This window comes from Ischnura elegans, chromosome 1 (assembly GCF_921293095.1).
Source record: "Ischnura elegans chromosome 1, ioIscEleg1.1, whole genome shotgun sequence".
NCBI classification, from domain to species: Eukaryota; Metazoa; Arthropoda; class Insecta; order Odonata; family Coenagrionidae; genus Ischnura; species Ischnura elegans.
The window spans coordinates 38965333-38978802 of NC_060246.1; the positions used below are offsets into that span (position 1 = coordinate 38965333).

The 13470-nt window shown below is 37.6% G+C and overlaps 1 protein-coding gene across 3 annotated transcripts; it reads left to right on the forward strand.

Moving 5' to 3' along the window:
- The first annotated feature begins 257 nt into the window (after positions 1 to 257).
- On the forward strand, positions 258 to 11672 carry LOC124159042 (transcription initiation factor TFIID subunit 7). Of its 3 annotated transcripts, XM_046534541.1 has the most exons (10): positions 5005 to 5081; positions 5181 to 5387; positions 5462 to 5593; positions 5676 to 5756; positions 5838 to 6038; positions 7260 to 7689; positions 7936 to 8165; positions 9955 to 10186; positions 11222 to 11394; positions 11503 to 11672. In XM_046534541.1, the coding sequence occupies exons 2-10, from the start codon at positions 5307 to 5309 to the stop codon at positions 11542 to 11544; spliced, it is 1602 nt and encodes a 533-aa protein (XP_046390497.1). In that variant the 5' UTR covers positions 5005 to 5081; positions 5181 to 5306; the 3' UTR covers positions 11545 to 11672. The 3 variants fall into 3 exon arrangements, 2 of the variants coding, with proteins under 2 accessions (XP_046390497.1, XP_046390506.1); XM_046534550.1 differs by lacking the exon at positions 5005 to 5081 and having other exon boundaries at positions 5093 to 5387; XR_006864898.1 differs by lacking the exons at positions 5462 to 5593; positions 5676 to 5756; positions 5838 to 6038; ... (3 more) ...; positions 11222 to 11394; positions 11503 to 11672 and having other exon boundaries at positions 258 to 5081; positions 5181 to 5308.
- Positions 11673 to 13470: the final 1798 nt, after the last annotated feature.

A 13470-nucleotide genomic window follows, 5' to 3' on the forward strand; every position in this document is an offset into this window, starting at 1 on the left:
AAGGCTCATCAGAGTTTTGCTGTTCATGCATATATGTGCATTGGTCCTGCTTCCATGGCTCAACAGGTGGTAAAAATGCCTCACTAGTCGGGTGTTTACAATAATTTCCGCTTTTGTAATTAATATGATTTTTTTGTATGACGTCGCATTATCCACCAGAATTTAAGCGGATGATCCATTTGTGATAGTTTTCAATGCTACTGTGATGGGCATTTTCTATTCCCATACATAAAAAATAATGAAGATATTAATAACAATGTGCATATTATTGTGTTGCATTATTTTTAACTGTTCTTCACAATATAAAATGATCTCAGGATTCCGTGTAAAGTCCTGCTTTTTCCATATTTCCTGCTTGTTTCCTTCAATTGACAATTTTGATCGGACGCGAACATTTTCTTTGGATCTGCATTTTATTTTATTATATGGCAACATTTCAACCGTAGGAAACGGCTTTCAAAACACAGTACGTATCCCAAATTTGATATGTAAGGAGATTGAAGGCCTAAAGTAGTTACGAACGGCTCACCGCACGCGGTGAGACTCCGCCTGCGGTGTCGTACCGTCCGGAAGTGCGTTCACCGTCCCCGAGCGATTACGAGTGGCCACCGGTTGGAGTCACATCGGCTAGGGGGTCGGTGTAATACCACGGCCAGCCTTGCTTGCCTTTGTGATACCGACCCTTAATGGCGGACGTTTTTTTATCTCACGAATATCACAATGGATTAGATGGCGTCCGAAAGTTCGACAGTAAATGTAAACGACATCATAAAGTCCAAAAGTAGTAGTTTAAAGTGTCCTATCTGCGTAAAAAAAAGTGGTGAAAGGTATCAGTTGTCACGCTTGCTCAATTTTATTTCATAAAAGCTGCGCCAAGTATTTTTTGAAGGCCTCAAATGACGTAAAAACCTGGCTGTGCCCGGCGTGCAAGGTGTGCTCCGTACAACTAAAAAGCTCGGAACTACAACGTGATCTAGCCTCTAAAGAAAAGATAATTTCGCAGTTAATGATTGATCTGAGTTTGTTACGCGAAAAAAACAGAAACCTGGAACTGCAATTGCAGTTAGCGGAAAAGTCCAAGGATAAAGCAGTTAAACAGTTGACGAAGGATTCCAATGTGTTGCGTGATGTGATCAGTGATTCTGGCCCACAGAAGTTGTTAACGAATAATTTACCCAACGCTTGTCGTTCCTGTTCGGCTGGTGTTTCTGTTTCAACCTCTAACAACGCGTGGTCACAAATAGGTACCATACGAGGAAGCAGAACTGGAACAAGGTCCCCTCGCCGCCCTCACTGCCCTTGAAAAACAGATACGAATTGCTCAGTGATTATTCTGAAGACTCGCTGTCTCTCCATCCTGCCACTCAACGGCTCGAGAATCCAGTGATAATCCCGCAACATCACAAATGGCATCAACGCAAGTCGAAAAGAATCTTATTGTACAGTGACAGCCACGGCCGTGGCTTATCGGCGAAATTAAGCGAGAGAGTCGCCGGTAACGAGCACGAAATCGTGGGCGATGTGAAACCAAACGCCGGCATTAACGATGGTGACAAAATGTTGCGAGGTGAGCTCAAAATCCTTAACTAGAAGTGACAATGTTATCATCATGGCCGGGACAAATGATATCTATCTCAACAAAAGTAAACAAGTAATGGATAGAATAAATGCTTTGGTGAAAAAACTGTCTAACACAAACGTGGTAATTGTAAACATCCCCCATCGTCACGATATTCCCAGTGACTCGTGTGTCAACATAGAGACCAAGAGGGTAAATTTGGAACTACAACTATTGAGTGAAAGCCTTGAAAATGTTACAGTTGTAGATGTAAATGGTTTTGACCGTGTTTTCTACACTAAACATGGCCTGCATCTTAATGGTAAGGGCAAAAATCATTTGTGCGCTTTAATTGTCGACTGTATTGGATTGAAACCATGTCAGGTTAGTAATGTAAATGCCGACAGCTTGGTCACCTTACATGCACCAGTAAATAAGGCTACTCCTTCGCTATGACTAAGAGACAACATCAGTGATCCGTCTCCCAAAGTAACTGCCAAATCCCCTTCCCTTCTTTGTGCAAACGTTCAGTGTCTTAGGAACAAACATTTTATGGTGGAAGCAACTGCTAATGAGAACAACTACGATATATTATGCCTCACAGAGCATTGGTTATGTAGTGAAGAAATTGCTCTGTTCAACATTGAAAACTACACTATAGCATCATCATATTCTAGATCTGCTGCAAAAAATGGTGGGACTATCATTTATGTGAAGAAAAACTTACTGTTTAAGAAACTAGATGTTAATCAGTTCTCCATTGAAATCCATAGTGAAATGTGTGCTGTGACCATAAAAGAGTTAAATGTAATTGTTCTATGTGTGTACCGATCTCCATCAGGCGACTTTAATATATTCTGCAATCAACTGGAGCAGAGTCTCACCTGGTTGTCTAAGCTTGGTCTAGAAATTGTTTTATGTGGTGACTTTAATGTGGACATACGCCGTTCTTCTAGTACTTCTGCTGCGTTCACTTCTTTAATAGGGTCTTTTAATTTACATTGTGCAAATACTGAACCAACCAGACTTAACTCCTGTCTGGACAACATCATTACTGGCCTCAATACAGATCAGTACTCTGTCCTAGTAACTGACCTGGGTTTATCTGATCATCTATCACTAAAATTTCAATTTTCAATCAAAAAGTGCAAACATAGTACTACTGGTAGAATTACCCATACCTTCAGCCGTCCAATTACCCCTGAAGGGATTTGTGAATTAATTTCACTCCTTGCAAATGTTTCTTGGCATTCACTGCTCACCTTTGCCAACGGTAACGATAACTTTGCCTGCTTCTTTGAAACTTTTTTGCTATTTTTCCAACAGTGCTTCCCCAAGAAACTCGTGAAAAAAACTAATAATTCCAAGAGATCCTTAAACTGGTTTACTCCTGAGCTCTCAGAAATAAGGTCGCAAGTAATTCAGCTGCGTCAAAAGTATATTCGTACAGGCAATGTTGAAGATAGAACTGTATGGCGACAGCATAAATTGTTTTACAATAACCAAATACTTCAGTCAAAACGTAGTTTTAACTCTGACCTTATAAGTAATGCATCCAACCGTAATAAGGCAGCCTGGCAGGTCATAAACAAGGAAATTGGTCATTCAGGAGGGTCCTCTGACTTACCTTTTACATCTGATGATATGAATAACTATTACATCAACTCAATAGCCGACCTCGTGTCAAATCTTCATCTGGGTCCAAACCTGGCCTTGCCTCTTCTCCATAATTCTCAAACAATCACATCCCCCTTCAAATGGAAGTGGGTTACAGAATATGAGATTCGTCAAATCATCAAAAATTTAAAATGTTCTAAGTGCACGGATGTTTATGGAATATCAGTAAATTTAATCAAACATCTGGCAAATACTATTGATGAACCGCTGGCTTTAATCCTGAACTCATGTTTTCAATCAGGCATATTTCCTAATGCTTTGAAAATTTCTAAAACAATACCTATTTATAAAAAAGGTGATAAAACCTTACCTTCTAACTATAGGCCAATCTCTATAATACCAGTTTTTGGAAAAATTTTCGAAAAGGCCATTAAGATTCGGGTATACGAACACTTTGAAGTTAACAACTTATTTTCTCCATCGCAATTTGGATTTCGCAAAGGGTTTTCCACCACCTCAGCTGTTAAGTCCGCCATTGATGAAATTCTAAATGCTTTTTCAAGTAAATCCTCCATTTCTCTAACTGCCTGCGACCTATCTAAAGCATTTGACTGCGTTTCTCATCTGATTCTTCTTCAAAAACTTCATTATTATGGTTTCAATAATCTTGAACTACAACTCTTTGAATCCTATCTCACCAATCGATCCCAGTGTGTTTTCATCAATAATAACCTTTCTTCACCCCAGAATTTAAATTATGGAGTTCCTCAAGGCTCAGTCCTTGGGCCTCTTCTATTCCTTATTATAATCAATGACTTACCCCGTAACGTCTCATGCAAGTCCATACTCTATGCAGACGACACTACTTTTATTCACAAGTCTAATCATCTGACTAATACAAGCACTACGACTAACTTGTTTTTTACTGAAGCCTCAAACTGGTTTTCTGCGAACGGTCTGGTTCTGAACAATGATAAAACCCAGTCACTCGTCTTCTCTTTGAGCACTTCTGATAATCCCCAGACCACCATTAAATTATTAGGATTTGAACTCTACCAAAAACTGACTTGGGAGCCACATACGGTAGGCACTCTTAGTAAATTGTCCAAGGCAGTTTATATGCTACGTAAACTTGTATACTTGATACCTAAAGAGTACCTTACAAATATATACTTTGCTTTGTTTCATTGCCATATTAATTATGGTATTGAACTTTGGGGCCATTCACCATCTGCCAATAATTTATTTAAAATGCAAAAGAAGGCAGTAAGGATAATATCCTTTTCTCAACCAAGGGATCACTGCAAGCCTATCTTCTCCAAGCTTGGGATTATGACTCTGTACGGCTTGTATATATATAAATCCCTGTGCAATGTCAAAGATAATCTGGGCTCTTTGGAAAAAAGGTCTAATTTCCACAATCATTATACAAGGAATAGCGACACCCTAGATGTTCCCTATTGTAGGTTAAACAAAAACAGCAATTCATTTGATGTACTAAAAATTCGTTTTTTTAACAGATTGCCCCCAGAAGCTAAAGTTGTAAGTGTGACAAAGTTCAAAAAAGTTATTCATGACTGGCTATTGAAAAAAGCCTTTTACTCCATTAATGAATTTTTCGAAAGTGAAATTGTAATGTCCTTTCTTGATGCATAATCCAATCGATTTTGCCATATGTATTTTGTGTATTGATATTTCCTATGTGTATGACGAAGACTATTGCAAATTCTAATTTGTTTAATGTCCAATAAAACTATTATTATTAAGGAGTCCCCTTGTGCTACCTTTAAAAATTACCGCTGGTGAAGCGTACTTGTGCTACGTACCGCTTTGTGGCGTTGCAATCGCGGATTCGCATATGTTCGAGAATGGGGGAGTGAAGTCTGTGAATATTTTGATTTCTAAGGTTAGCTTTGCTCTAATCAGCTCTTATACTCGAGGGTGAAGTGATTAGTATTAAGATGAAATTTTCAATTTGTAATATTGTGTTTTGTTGTTTTTCAAGTATGGGTATTCTGTGAGTTGAGCGTATATGACTGAAGCAGTTACAGTGACAGTTACATGGCTGGAGGTGATAAAATTAATGTGAAATAGGTTATTCATTGTCGAACTTGAACAGTTTAGATTTAAAATGAATAGAAATCCTGAGCCTAAACGAGAAATTGAGCCACCGGCCGAGCTTGAGAGTCAGTTTATTTTGAGAATGCCGCCTGTAAGTTGTATACCTCTTTGTTATGAAGCCTAAGATGGAAATCGTTTCTTGCTTTAATATTTATTTTACTTCAGGAACCATCTAAGGTACTTCGTGAAGTGATACGTAGTGGTTCAATGGGCTTAAAAGAGCGCTTTAGTATAAAACTGGATAACGACATGAGATATGGAGAAGTGAGACTAGATCATTGGCTTATGAGTGCGAAAGTGAGTATGATAATTTCAATTCCGTGGTCTATTATGGTAGCTTGCATTGTATTTATGTTTCTACTCTCCTACGGTGGCCTAGGTTATGGACTTCCCCTCTGTACTCGAATCTTTGAAAACGATTGATGGAAAAAGTTTTTACAAAACGGCAGATGTGTGTCAGGTAGGTGGCAATTCGCCAGTAAATGCTTCAATGTGTGCATCGCTTTTCTTGATTTTAAACCTTAGTCCTTTGAATCCGCAGCTTTTGATCTGTAAAGAGGAAGATGACGAAGACAAAGGTAAAGACGGCCCAGATGGTGATGGGGCTGGAGAGGCCGCTTCATCGAAAGGGAAGAAAAAGGATCCAAACAAAGTTGACCGAAAATTTCTGTGGCCTCATGGTTTGGCTCCTCCTCTAAAAAATGTCAGGAAGAGAAGATTTAGGAAGACCTTAAAAAAGAAGGTTAGAAGTAGTCTTAGCTGAGGAAAGATAATCTGTTGTGTAATGGCTATGCTTGTATCCGAATGGCATCTTTCAGCGTCAAAATAACAGTTGGGGATATTCTTATCCTCACTTCTGAGTTTTTAAGATTCATGGTTGTGCCTATACTTATCATCTGCAGTCTTCTAACAGAGGAGGTTATTAAATTTTGCTGAAAACTATATCATGGAGCCTTGTGGCAATCCTGTTCTTCTTTTTTGATGAGAAACTATCACAAGTATTTAAAATAATTTTGCTTTTTCTTCATTTAGGTTATCATAAATAGCCATAGTTTTGCCACGGGGTAAAAATTCAATGTGAACTTTGTTTATAATTGTTTCACCTCATAGTCATTGTGCGGTCAATTGTGGTTATAAAACCATGCATAAATACATGCATAGAGGCATGGTTATATGTCACATTAACATATAACCATGCCTTGTACAAGTTATGTCTTATTGCATGAATACAAGAATGAATGCAATGTGTAACCACTCAAATTGTGCAAATGCATGTACAGAAAATGGATCCTGTTCAGTAAAAGTTCATGATTTCATGTATAATACGTTCTGATCCACCAAAATCGTTGATGCATTTAGACATTAGCTGGTTCCAGTTAATGTGTTATGTAAACAGGCCTAGAGTAGCAAATATGAAATAATTTTGAACACACCTTCAATGAAGAACTTTTGTGAAGCCTCGCCCGCTACAATTTCTTATGCTAGATTGTAGGTCATGTACCCGTAGACATTTTTCTATTGGAATCCTAAGAAATAAAAGTAATAGCACATATACCCTATTCTAACTCTAACCTATCAATCCTACTTTAGTTACTCTTTGGGCTAGGATAAATTACTAGCACAGCCACCAGCTGTTATCTGTAAGCAGTTGCTAACTATGAAATTGCTTAAATGCTTGTTATGGTGAGTATGAAACCAGCTCTATTACTGATACAACCTCTATTAAGTAATTAGTTTCCATAGAATTGGGCAGACAAAAAAGGACCTCTTGGCAAGAGTGATCAATATCCTTACAATATCAAAACCATTAATTTTGAGATTGAACATACAACTTGAAAAATATTCATTTATGTCACAGTATTATTTATTTCTTATTGAAAGAGTAACGTTTGCCTCAGTTTAAAGTTGCTTTTTCCTTTGTTGAGAGAGTTTTATTGAATTTGGTCTTGTGCTTTTTTTCTAGTATGTTGAAGCTCCAGAGATAGAGAAGGAGGTAAAGCGGCTTCTTCGTGTAGATAATGATGCTGTTAGTGTGAAGTGGGAAATCATAGCAAATGAGGATGAAGTTGACAGTGGTGTGGGGGGTGGAAATTCTGAGGCCAACGGTGCATCTTCCATGGCTAATGATGTTCCTCCCTCAGCTGGAGACAAAGACGATGGCGAGGAGAATGAGGGCAGGGAGGGAATTCTGAAAGGCTCTACTCAGAATGATGGTATGAATGGTCGAGGGAGAAGTGGAAGTGCATCTAGGTTCAGAAGTGGTCTTTCTGGAGTCTCTGGTGCAGTGGAAAAGATGGAGTCTGAAGATGGTCCAAGCATGGAAGAAGGTGAAGGTAGAAGGAAAGATATTGACACATCATTGGAGACAAGTAATCAGCATAGTATGGATGTTGGTGAGTTTAATTTTTAGGCTTGGTCTTATGTGCTTTCGTATGTTTTCATTGATTGCCCTAGCCTATGGCTAGTTTTGTGGCTTGAACAAAATCAGAGCAAGTTCAATTTTATGACAATACATTCACATTTTTCATATGCATAAGTTCCTTGATGAGCCTTCTTGGATATTAAGCACTTAGCCAGCAAAAGAGAGCAATTAGTTAATGGTTTCATTGAATTGAATGCATTATTCCATTCTCTTTCAGCGGAGGATGATATCTTCGGAGGGGCTGTCAGTGATTCTGAGGAAGAAGGTATGGAAGAAGAGAAAGGAGGTATGGAGAGGAGGAGTCATCTGGAGATGGATGATGATGAGGATGATGATGAAGATGATGACGAAGAAGGTGGAAATACACTCCTGGATGATATAGAAGAGGAAGGAACTAGTCGTATTTCTGCTGTCGATAGCCGAAACTCAGATTCTACTTTTGGCACCGTAAGTTGCAATCGATTGTGTTAATGTGGTTTGGAGCCCACAATATGTACCTTGTTGCTCACTTGGGTAAAATTCTCATATATTGCCACAAGGAAGATACTGCATTAGGGATCAAATGACTCAGGACTCTTTAAGTTTGTATGGGAATTTCAAGGTTATTTATGGTGCTGTAGTCTACTTCAAGCAATCTGGATGCTGGAAAAATTAAGACAGCTGGGAGGAGGAGCAGGGACCCAAGTAACCAATTAGTGTATATGGGAAAATTCCTTCTTGTGGCCACGTAGACTTGCTATGGTAAAAATCATCTCTCTCCTTTCTACATTTCTTCGCCTGTTCTTTAATACCTTTAGTTAAAAAAATTCCAACTCATGCTCTGTAGATACGAGGTGGTATTGAAAAGTAAGGTCTCCTATTTTTTTTAATGGAAAATAAATTTATTCCCAACTTTGTGTATATCGTTAGAAAGGCTGGGCATTTAGCTATTTTTCTACATAGTTGCCTTGATGATAAATTACTTTTTGCATCCTTGTTAGCAGCGTTTTAATAATGACGTCGTACCACTCTCCGGCCCCATTGCGAAGCCAACTTTCAACTGGGTCTTTCATTTCCTGTCTGACTTGAATCTCTGTCCCCCAAGGAGTATTTTGAAAGCGGGAAAAAAGGTAGTAGTCCCTTAGGGCAACTTTTGGGCTGCAAGGAGTGTTGTCCGAGATATCCCAGCCGAATTCATTGATTAAGGCGATCGTTTGACGTGACACATGTGGACGCGCTTTTTTGTGCCCATCAGTGAGCTGCTTAGGGACCCACCTGGCAGACAGATCATAACCAAGGACTTCTGACACAATATTCTGCACAGAGAAGTTACCACACCCTTCACGAAGACCTTCCTTTATCTCATGAAGGGTTATTCTCTGGATGTTATGCACCATCTCGTCGATTCAAGCCGCCATTGATTCTGGCAAACTCTGGCCTCTCCGTCCTTAAAGTCAAATTTTGCGTAGCGACTCGCATTCGGAAATAGCATCGTTGGAGATCTTACTTTTCAATACACCCTTGTATAGTGCAGTGCTATTTTGATGTTTGTTTGTTCCTTCCCTAATAAGCATTCAGCCTCCTTTACCGCGCCCATTCCACAAATTTCTCCTCATTCATGAGAGTAGTCAAGAAGCTACCTGGTCCACTAAATTCTCTGCTGCCTGACCATTTGAATTAGATTATAATTATAGCATTTTTATTGTTGAAATTGTCACTAATATCATCCTCTGTTCATGTGGCAGTTTTGAAATCGTAAGTGATTAAGATTAAGTCTCAAAAAGCCTTTAACCCTTTTGCTGCTGTGAAGGTAGCAGCTATGTTCATCTTGTCAACTGCTGTGAAAGTAGCTCCCGAATGTTGACGTGGGTGACCATTCACTTTTTTGCCATGCAGGACGTGGAAAGTCTCTGCAGTTTGACCGCAGCATATGGTTTAAATACCTAGAGTGCCAGCACAGGCCCTTGAGATAGCTCCACTTGGTGCCTGGCATTCCTGTGTGGGCACGCAAATACTATACAGCTGCAATTAAATCTGGTAGTGAAGTGCGACCCCTGGGAATTTAAATCCTGCAGCTCGAGGTTAACATTTGTAGTGGTCTAGGAAAATGGTGTGGAATTAATTAGTGGTATATTGGATGAACAATCCCTCGAAAGATTACCTTCAGATTGTATGGGGATATTGCATCTTTATTCATCATAATATGTTGTTAAAAAATTCACACAATGGTACTTAAATCTAGCAATTTTATTCATAGGATTCCATGCAACAAAATATGAGGGATTCACCAGTGCCTTTAGTAACTCAGTTTACAAAAGAAATGTTCAGTCCTACCAAAGGAAGTAGGGATGAGTTCTTTGAGAAGGCTACTGCTGGTGTTGGTGCAAGCTCAGAATCTCTAAGAAGAGACTTGTTATCTAGTCCAAAGTCCAAAAACAAAGACTCAAAGAGTCCCTCGGCAAGTTCTCCTTCCAAAAGTATATCAAAAGGTATGTATGATTATGGCCTTTTCTCAGGGTTTTGTGTTCACTTTGTGTATCAGTCTTTGGAATATTGGAAGTTCACTAATGTGGTGCTCTATTATATATTGACTCCACAATAATGTATATGAGTTGATTTGATTGTAAGGTCAACTTAAGATCTGGAGCTACTAAGGTACTAGTACTCTGATGAGCTTGATGAAAGTTGATTCACCAAGAATGTTCAGTTCTGTCCCAAGTTCTGTTGTTTATCTATCTTAGCATCAAGGAGAAAATATATTTAACTCTGATGAAACGTTTTGTGTTGTTTCATCATTATCTACTCAATCTACATACATATTTGAATAATATTTGTTAGCTTATCTATCGTAACAGTAAAGCACAAGGAAGCTTTGAAGCTACGTTATATTAATATTCTCAATATTAATAGATGCAGAATTCTTTGAGTGATATTTTTAAGACCATACTAGAATTGAGTGTCTTATTTTAGAAAAGTACAAACCTTACAAAGATATGTACCGAGGAGGCTAGTATGGAAACATGAGCAGGGGGTCTCGCCAGGCAGAGATTCCATTCTGCCAATGGTGTCATATTTCTATTATGACTTGGCGGATTGGACGTGTGTTGCTGGGTGGTGAAGAGGTCATTAGGTGCAATGTGGCAGAAGTGAGAATTGTATGAAAATTTTTGCAGCCATAATCACCAAAATACCTTTAGCCAAAGATTTGTGCACATATCTTTATGTGGTCCTACTCATGGATGCAAAGATATGGGTCTACACCAAAGAAAATATTGGAAGATTCAGATTCAAATCTTGTTTAAGTCAAGTGATTTTTTGCAGGAAATTTCTTTCTTTTTTGTATTATCAGAAGATTAATATGTAGATAATCATGAAATATCAAAAAAGAGTTTCAAGGGTGGTGTTATAATACCCAAAATGGTGTGGAAGAAAATGAATCTGTTGACACAAATGTAAAGAGTGCATCATATTTTCCTGAGCATTTAGTCCATAATTACTGGGTTTTTTAAAATGGTATCTTCCAGCTTCACTTGCCCTTCGTTTGTCATCTCTTGGTCGAGAGTTGGATGAGCTTAGCAAGCAGTTACAAGCTGCACAAGATGCTGAATCATCAGCACCTGAAAATCAAGCCCTTAGGCAGAGATTTGCTCGCATAACTGACTCACTTTTGGAGCAGCAGGCTGCTAAAAAGCAAGAGGTATTGTCTTTTTTCAGTCTTTTTTCATTGTATAAATATTTATGTTGTGAATGGAAGTGTGAGATGAAAGTTATGGTACCATTTGATTATCCTAATCTCTATTTTCAGTATGAAGAAATACAGCTCCTACTCCAAGCACATGATCGGTAGTACAAGGTTATTTCTCTCTTGGTTTTTGCTGTTGCCTCATAAATACTTTGTTATGCTGTCCTGTAATTGTCATGTTAATTCTCATGCTGTCGGAAAGACGTGTAAGTATTAATAAATGTACAAGCATAGATTTGTGTTAAATGATTTTTTTTTCTTTAGTACTCAATCCTTTAAGTCAAGGTTCTACACTTTGTGATGAATTTCCCTATGGTACCATTTCAGAAACCATTCAATATTGGTATTCTGAATGGCCAAATTAGGGAAATAATCAAATCATTGCACTAACGAAAGCTTTAAAAATATGCCATTTTTGTAAGAAAAAAATATTTTTATTAATAATTACACAAAATAAAATTCAGTAACATGTGGTGAAATTTGGGAAATTTTTTTAAGTAAAGTCTTAATCAAAGAACCTGTGTAAGTAATCTTCTCACTTTCATTTTCTAGTAATAATTTAGTGGGTGTGGAATATGGGATTTCCCAAAAGGTGATGTTTTCAGTGCTCAATTTCCGCTGAAGACGCATCATATGGAGTAAAATATTGTTAATTTGAACCATCATGATTTGAAATATCTAATGATTCAAAGTTATGAATAATCCCCAGCAAACGGTGTGTAAAATTCTGTGTTACATGGTAGATGTGGATAATTCGAAATACTGCTGAAAATATAATTCTAACAAGGAGACTTTGCATAAGTGATGTCAAGAAAGAAGATGAAACCTTTTTTATTTGAAATTAGACACTTAGGTAGGAATACTGTTGAAGGATTTTGTCCATGGTGGTGCTGTCATCGAAGTGAAGGGAACTCATTTCTAAAGCAAAAGATTTTAAACATGCTGACTTCGAAGAGTTTCCCAGGATCCTTTTGTGAGTAGATTTTTACCAGTCTACCTGCATGATCAATTTTGAGTATTCCAAGTGCTAAATGTCGCTATTGCTCTTCATACATTTGTTGCTGTCTAGTAGTCTATTTTTTAACTTGGCAATTGTCAGGAAATGCCCTTTTATCGTAATTTATGCTGCTTAATAACTTTTGCCACATTTATTTTGTTTCCAAGAACCTATTCAAGGGAATTCGATATAGCGGAGATATTGAGTTCGAAGTTAAAAGGCTAAACTTTTGTGTGTAATAGGATTTTGGAAAGGAAGAAAGACATTTTGTCCTTAACACTTGAATAGTTGAACTATTGTTCTTTCGTCCGAACACTATATTAGTAAATTACAACCCATAGACCAGTGAATTATTTCTTAGGTCAAAAGGCATTAACGAAAATAGCTAGTGATTTATTTATAGTGAAAATGGCATTAAAAAGTGCTCGTGGAATTAAAAACATTATTTCGAAAGAGTTTGAAAAAAATTTTAAGCAAACCCATTAACTAATTTATTTTCTAAAAAGGCCTCTAGGACAATTTACTTTTACCTTTGTGTAACCATTAAATTGTAAATATATGTTCACTTGTGCATACCTATATATTTAAATATATTAATATAATGGCTTAAAAGACAGTAGCACCTTTCATTTCCCAAGGATATGAAAAAATGGTGCCTACCACTAAAACCTCTCTATAGTGAACCTCCATACATCAAATTGCCCAAATTTTGGTCCCCTCCATTACGATGTAAAGAGGTTTTACTGTAATTAACTAATCATACAATTGTCAATATTCATTTTATTTTAACATTAAACATTTTCTTCAAATTATAAAAATTAACTCATATTACCAAAAATTTGTCAAATAATATAATAAAATGGTGAAACCACATATAATGAAGATTTCCTAAAGCTTTTGAACATATACCTTTATTTGTTTTTGAGACCTAATTTTTTTCCCTAACGTACTGCAAAATTAGCGAAAATGCCTCAGCACTTTTGGCATAGTACCTAGAAAATCGGTTGGCACTGAAAGGGTTAATATCCAATCCT

Bases quoted from the DNA above. Each gene is read 5' to 3' on its own strand.
- LOC124159042 (XM_046534541.1), top strand. From the start codon at position 5,307: ATGAATAGAAATCCTGAGCCTAAACGAGAAATTGAGCCACCGGCCGAG. The intron at 7,690-7,935 runs GTGAGTTTAATT...ATTCTCTTTCAG, and splicing joins TCAGCATAGTATGGATGTTG to CGGAGGATGATATCTTCGGA. The intron at 10,187-11,221 runs GTATGTATGATT...GGTATCTTCCAG, and splicing joins TTCCAAAAGTATATCAAAAG to CTTCACTTGCCCTTCGTTTG.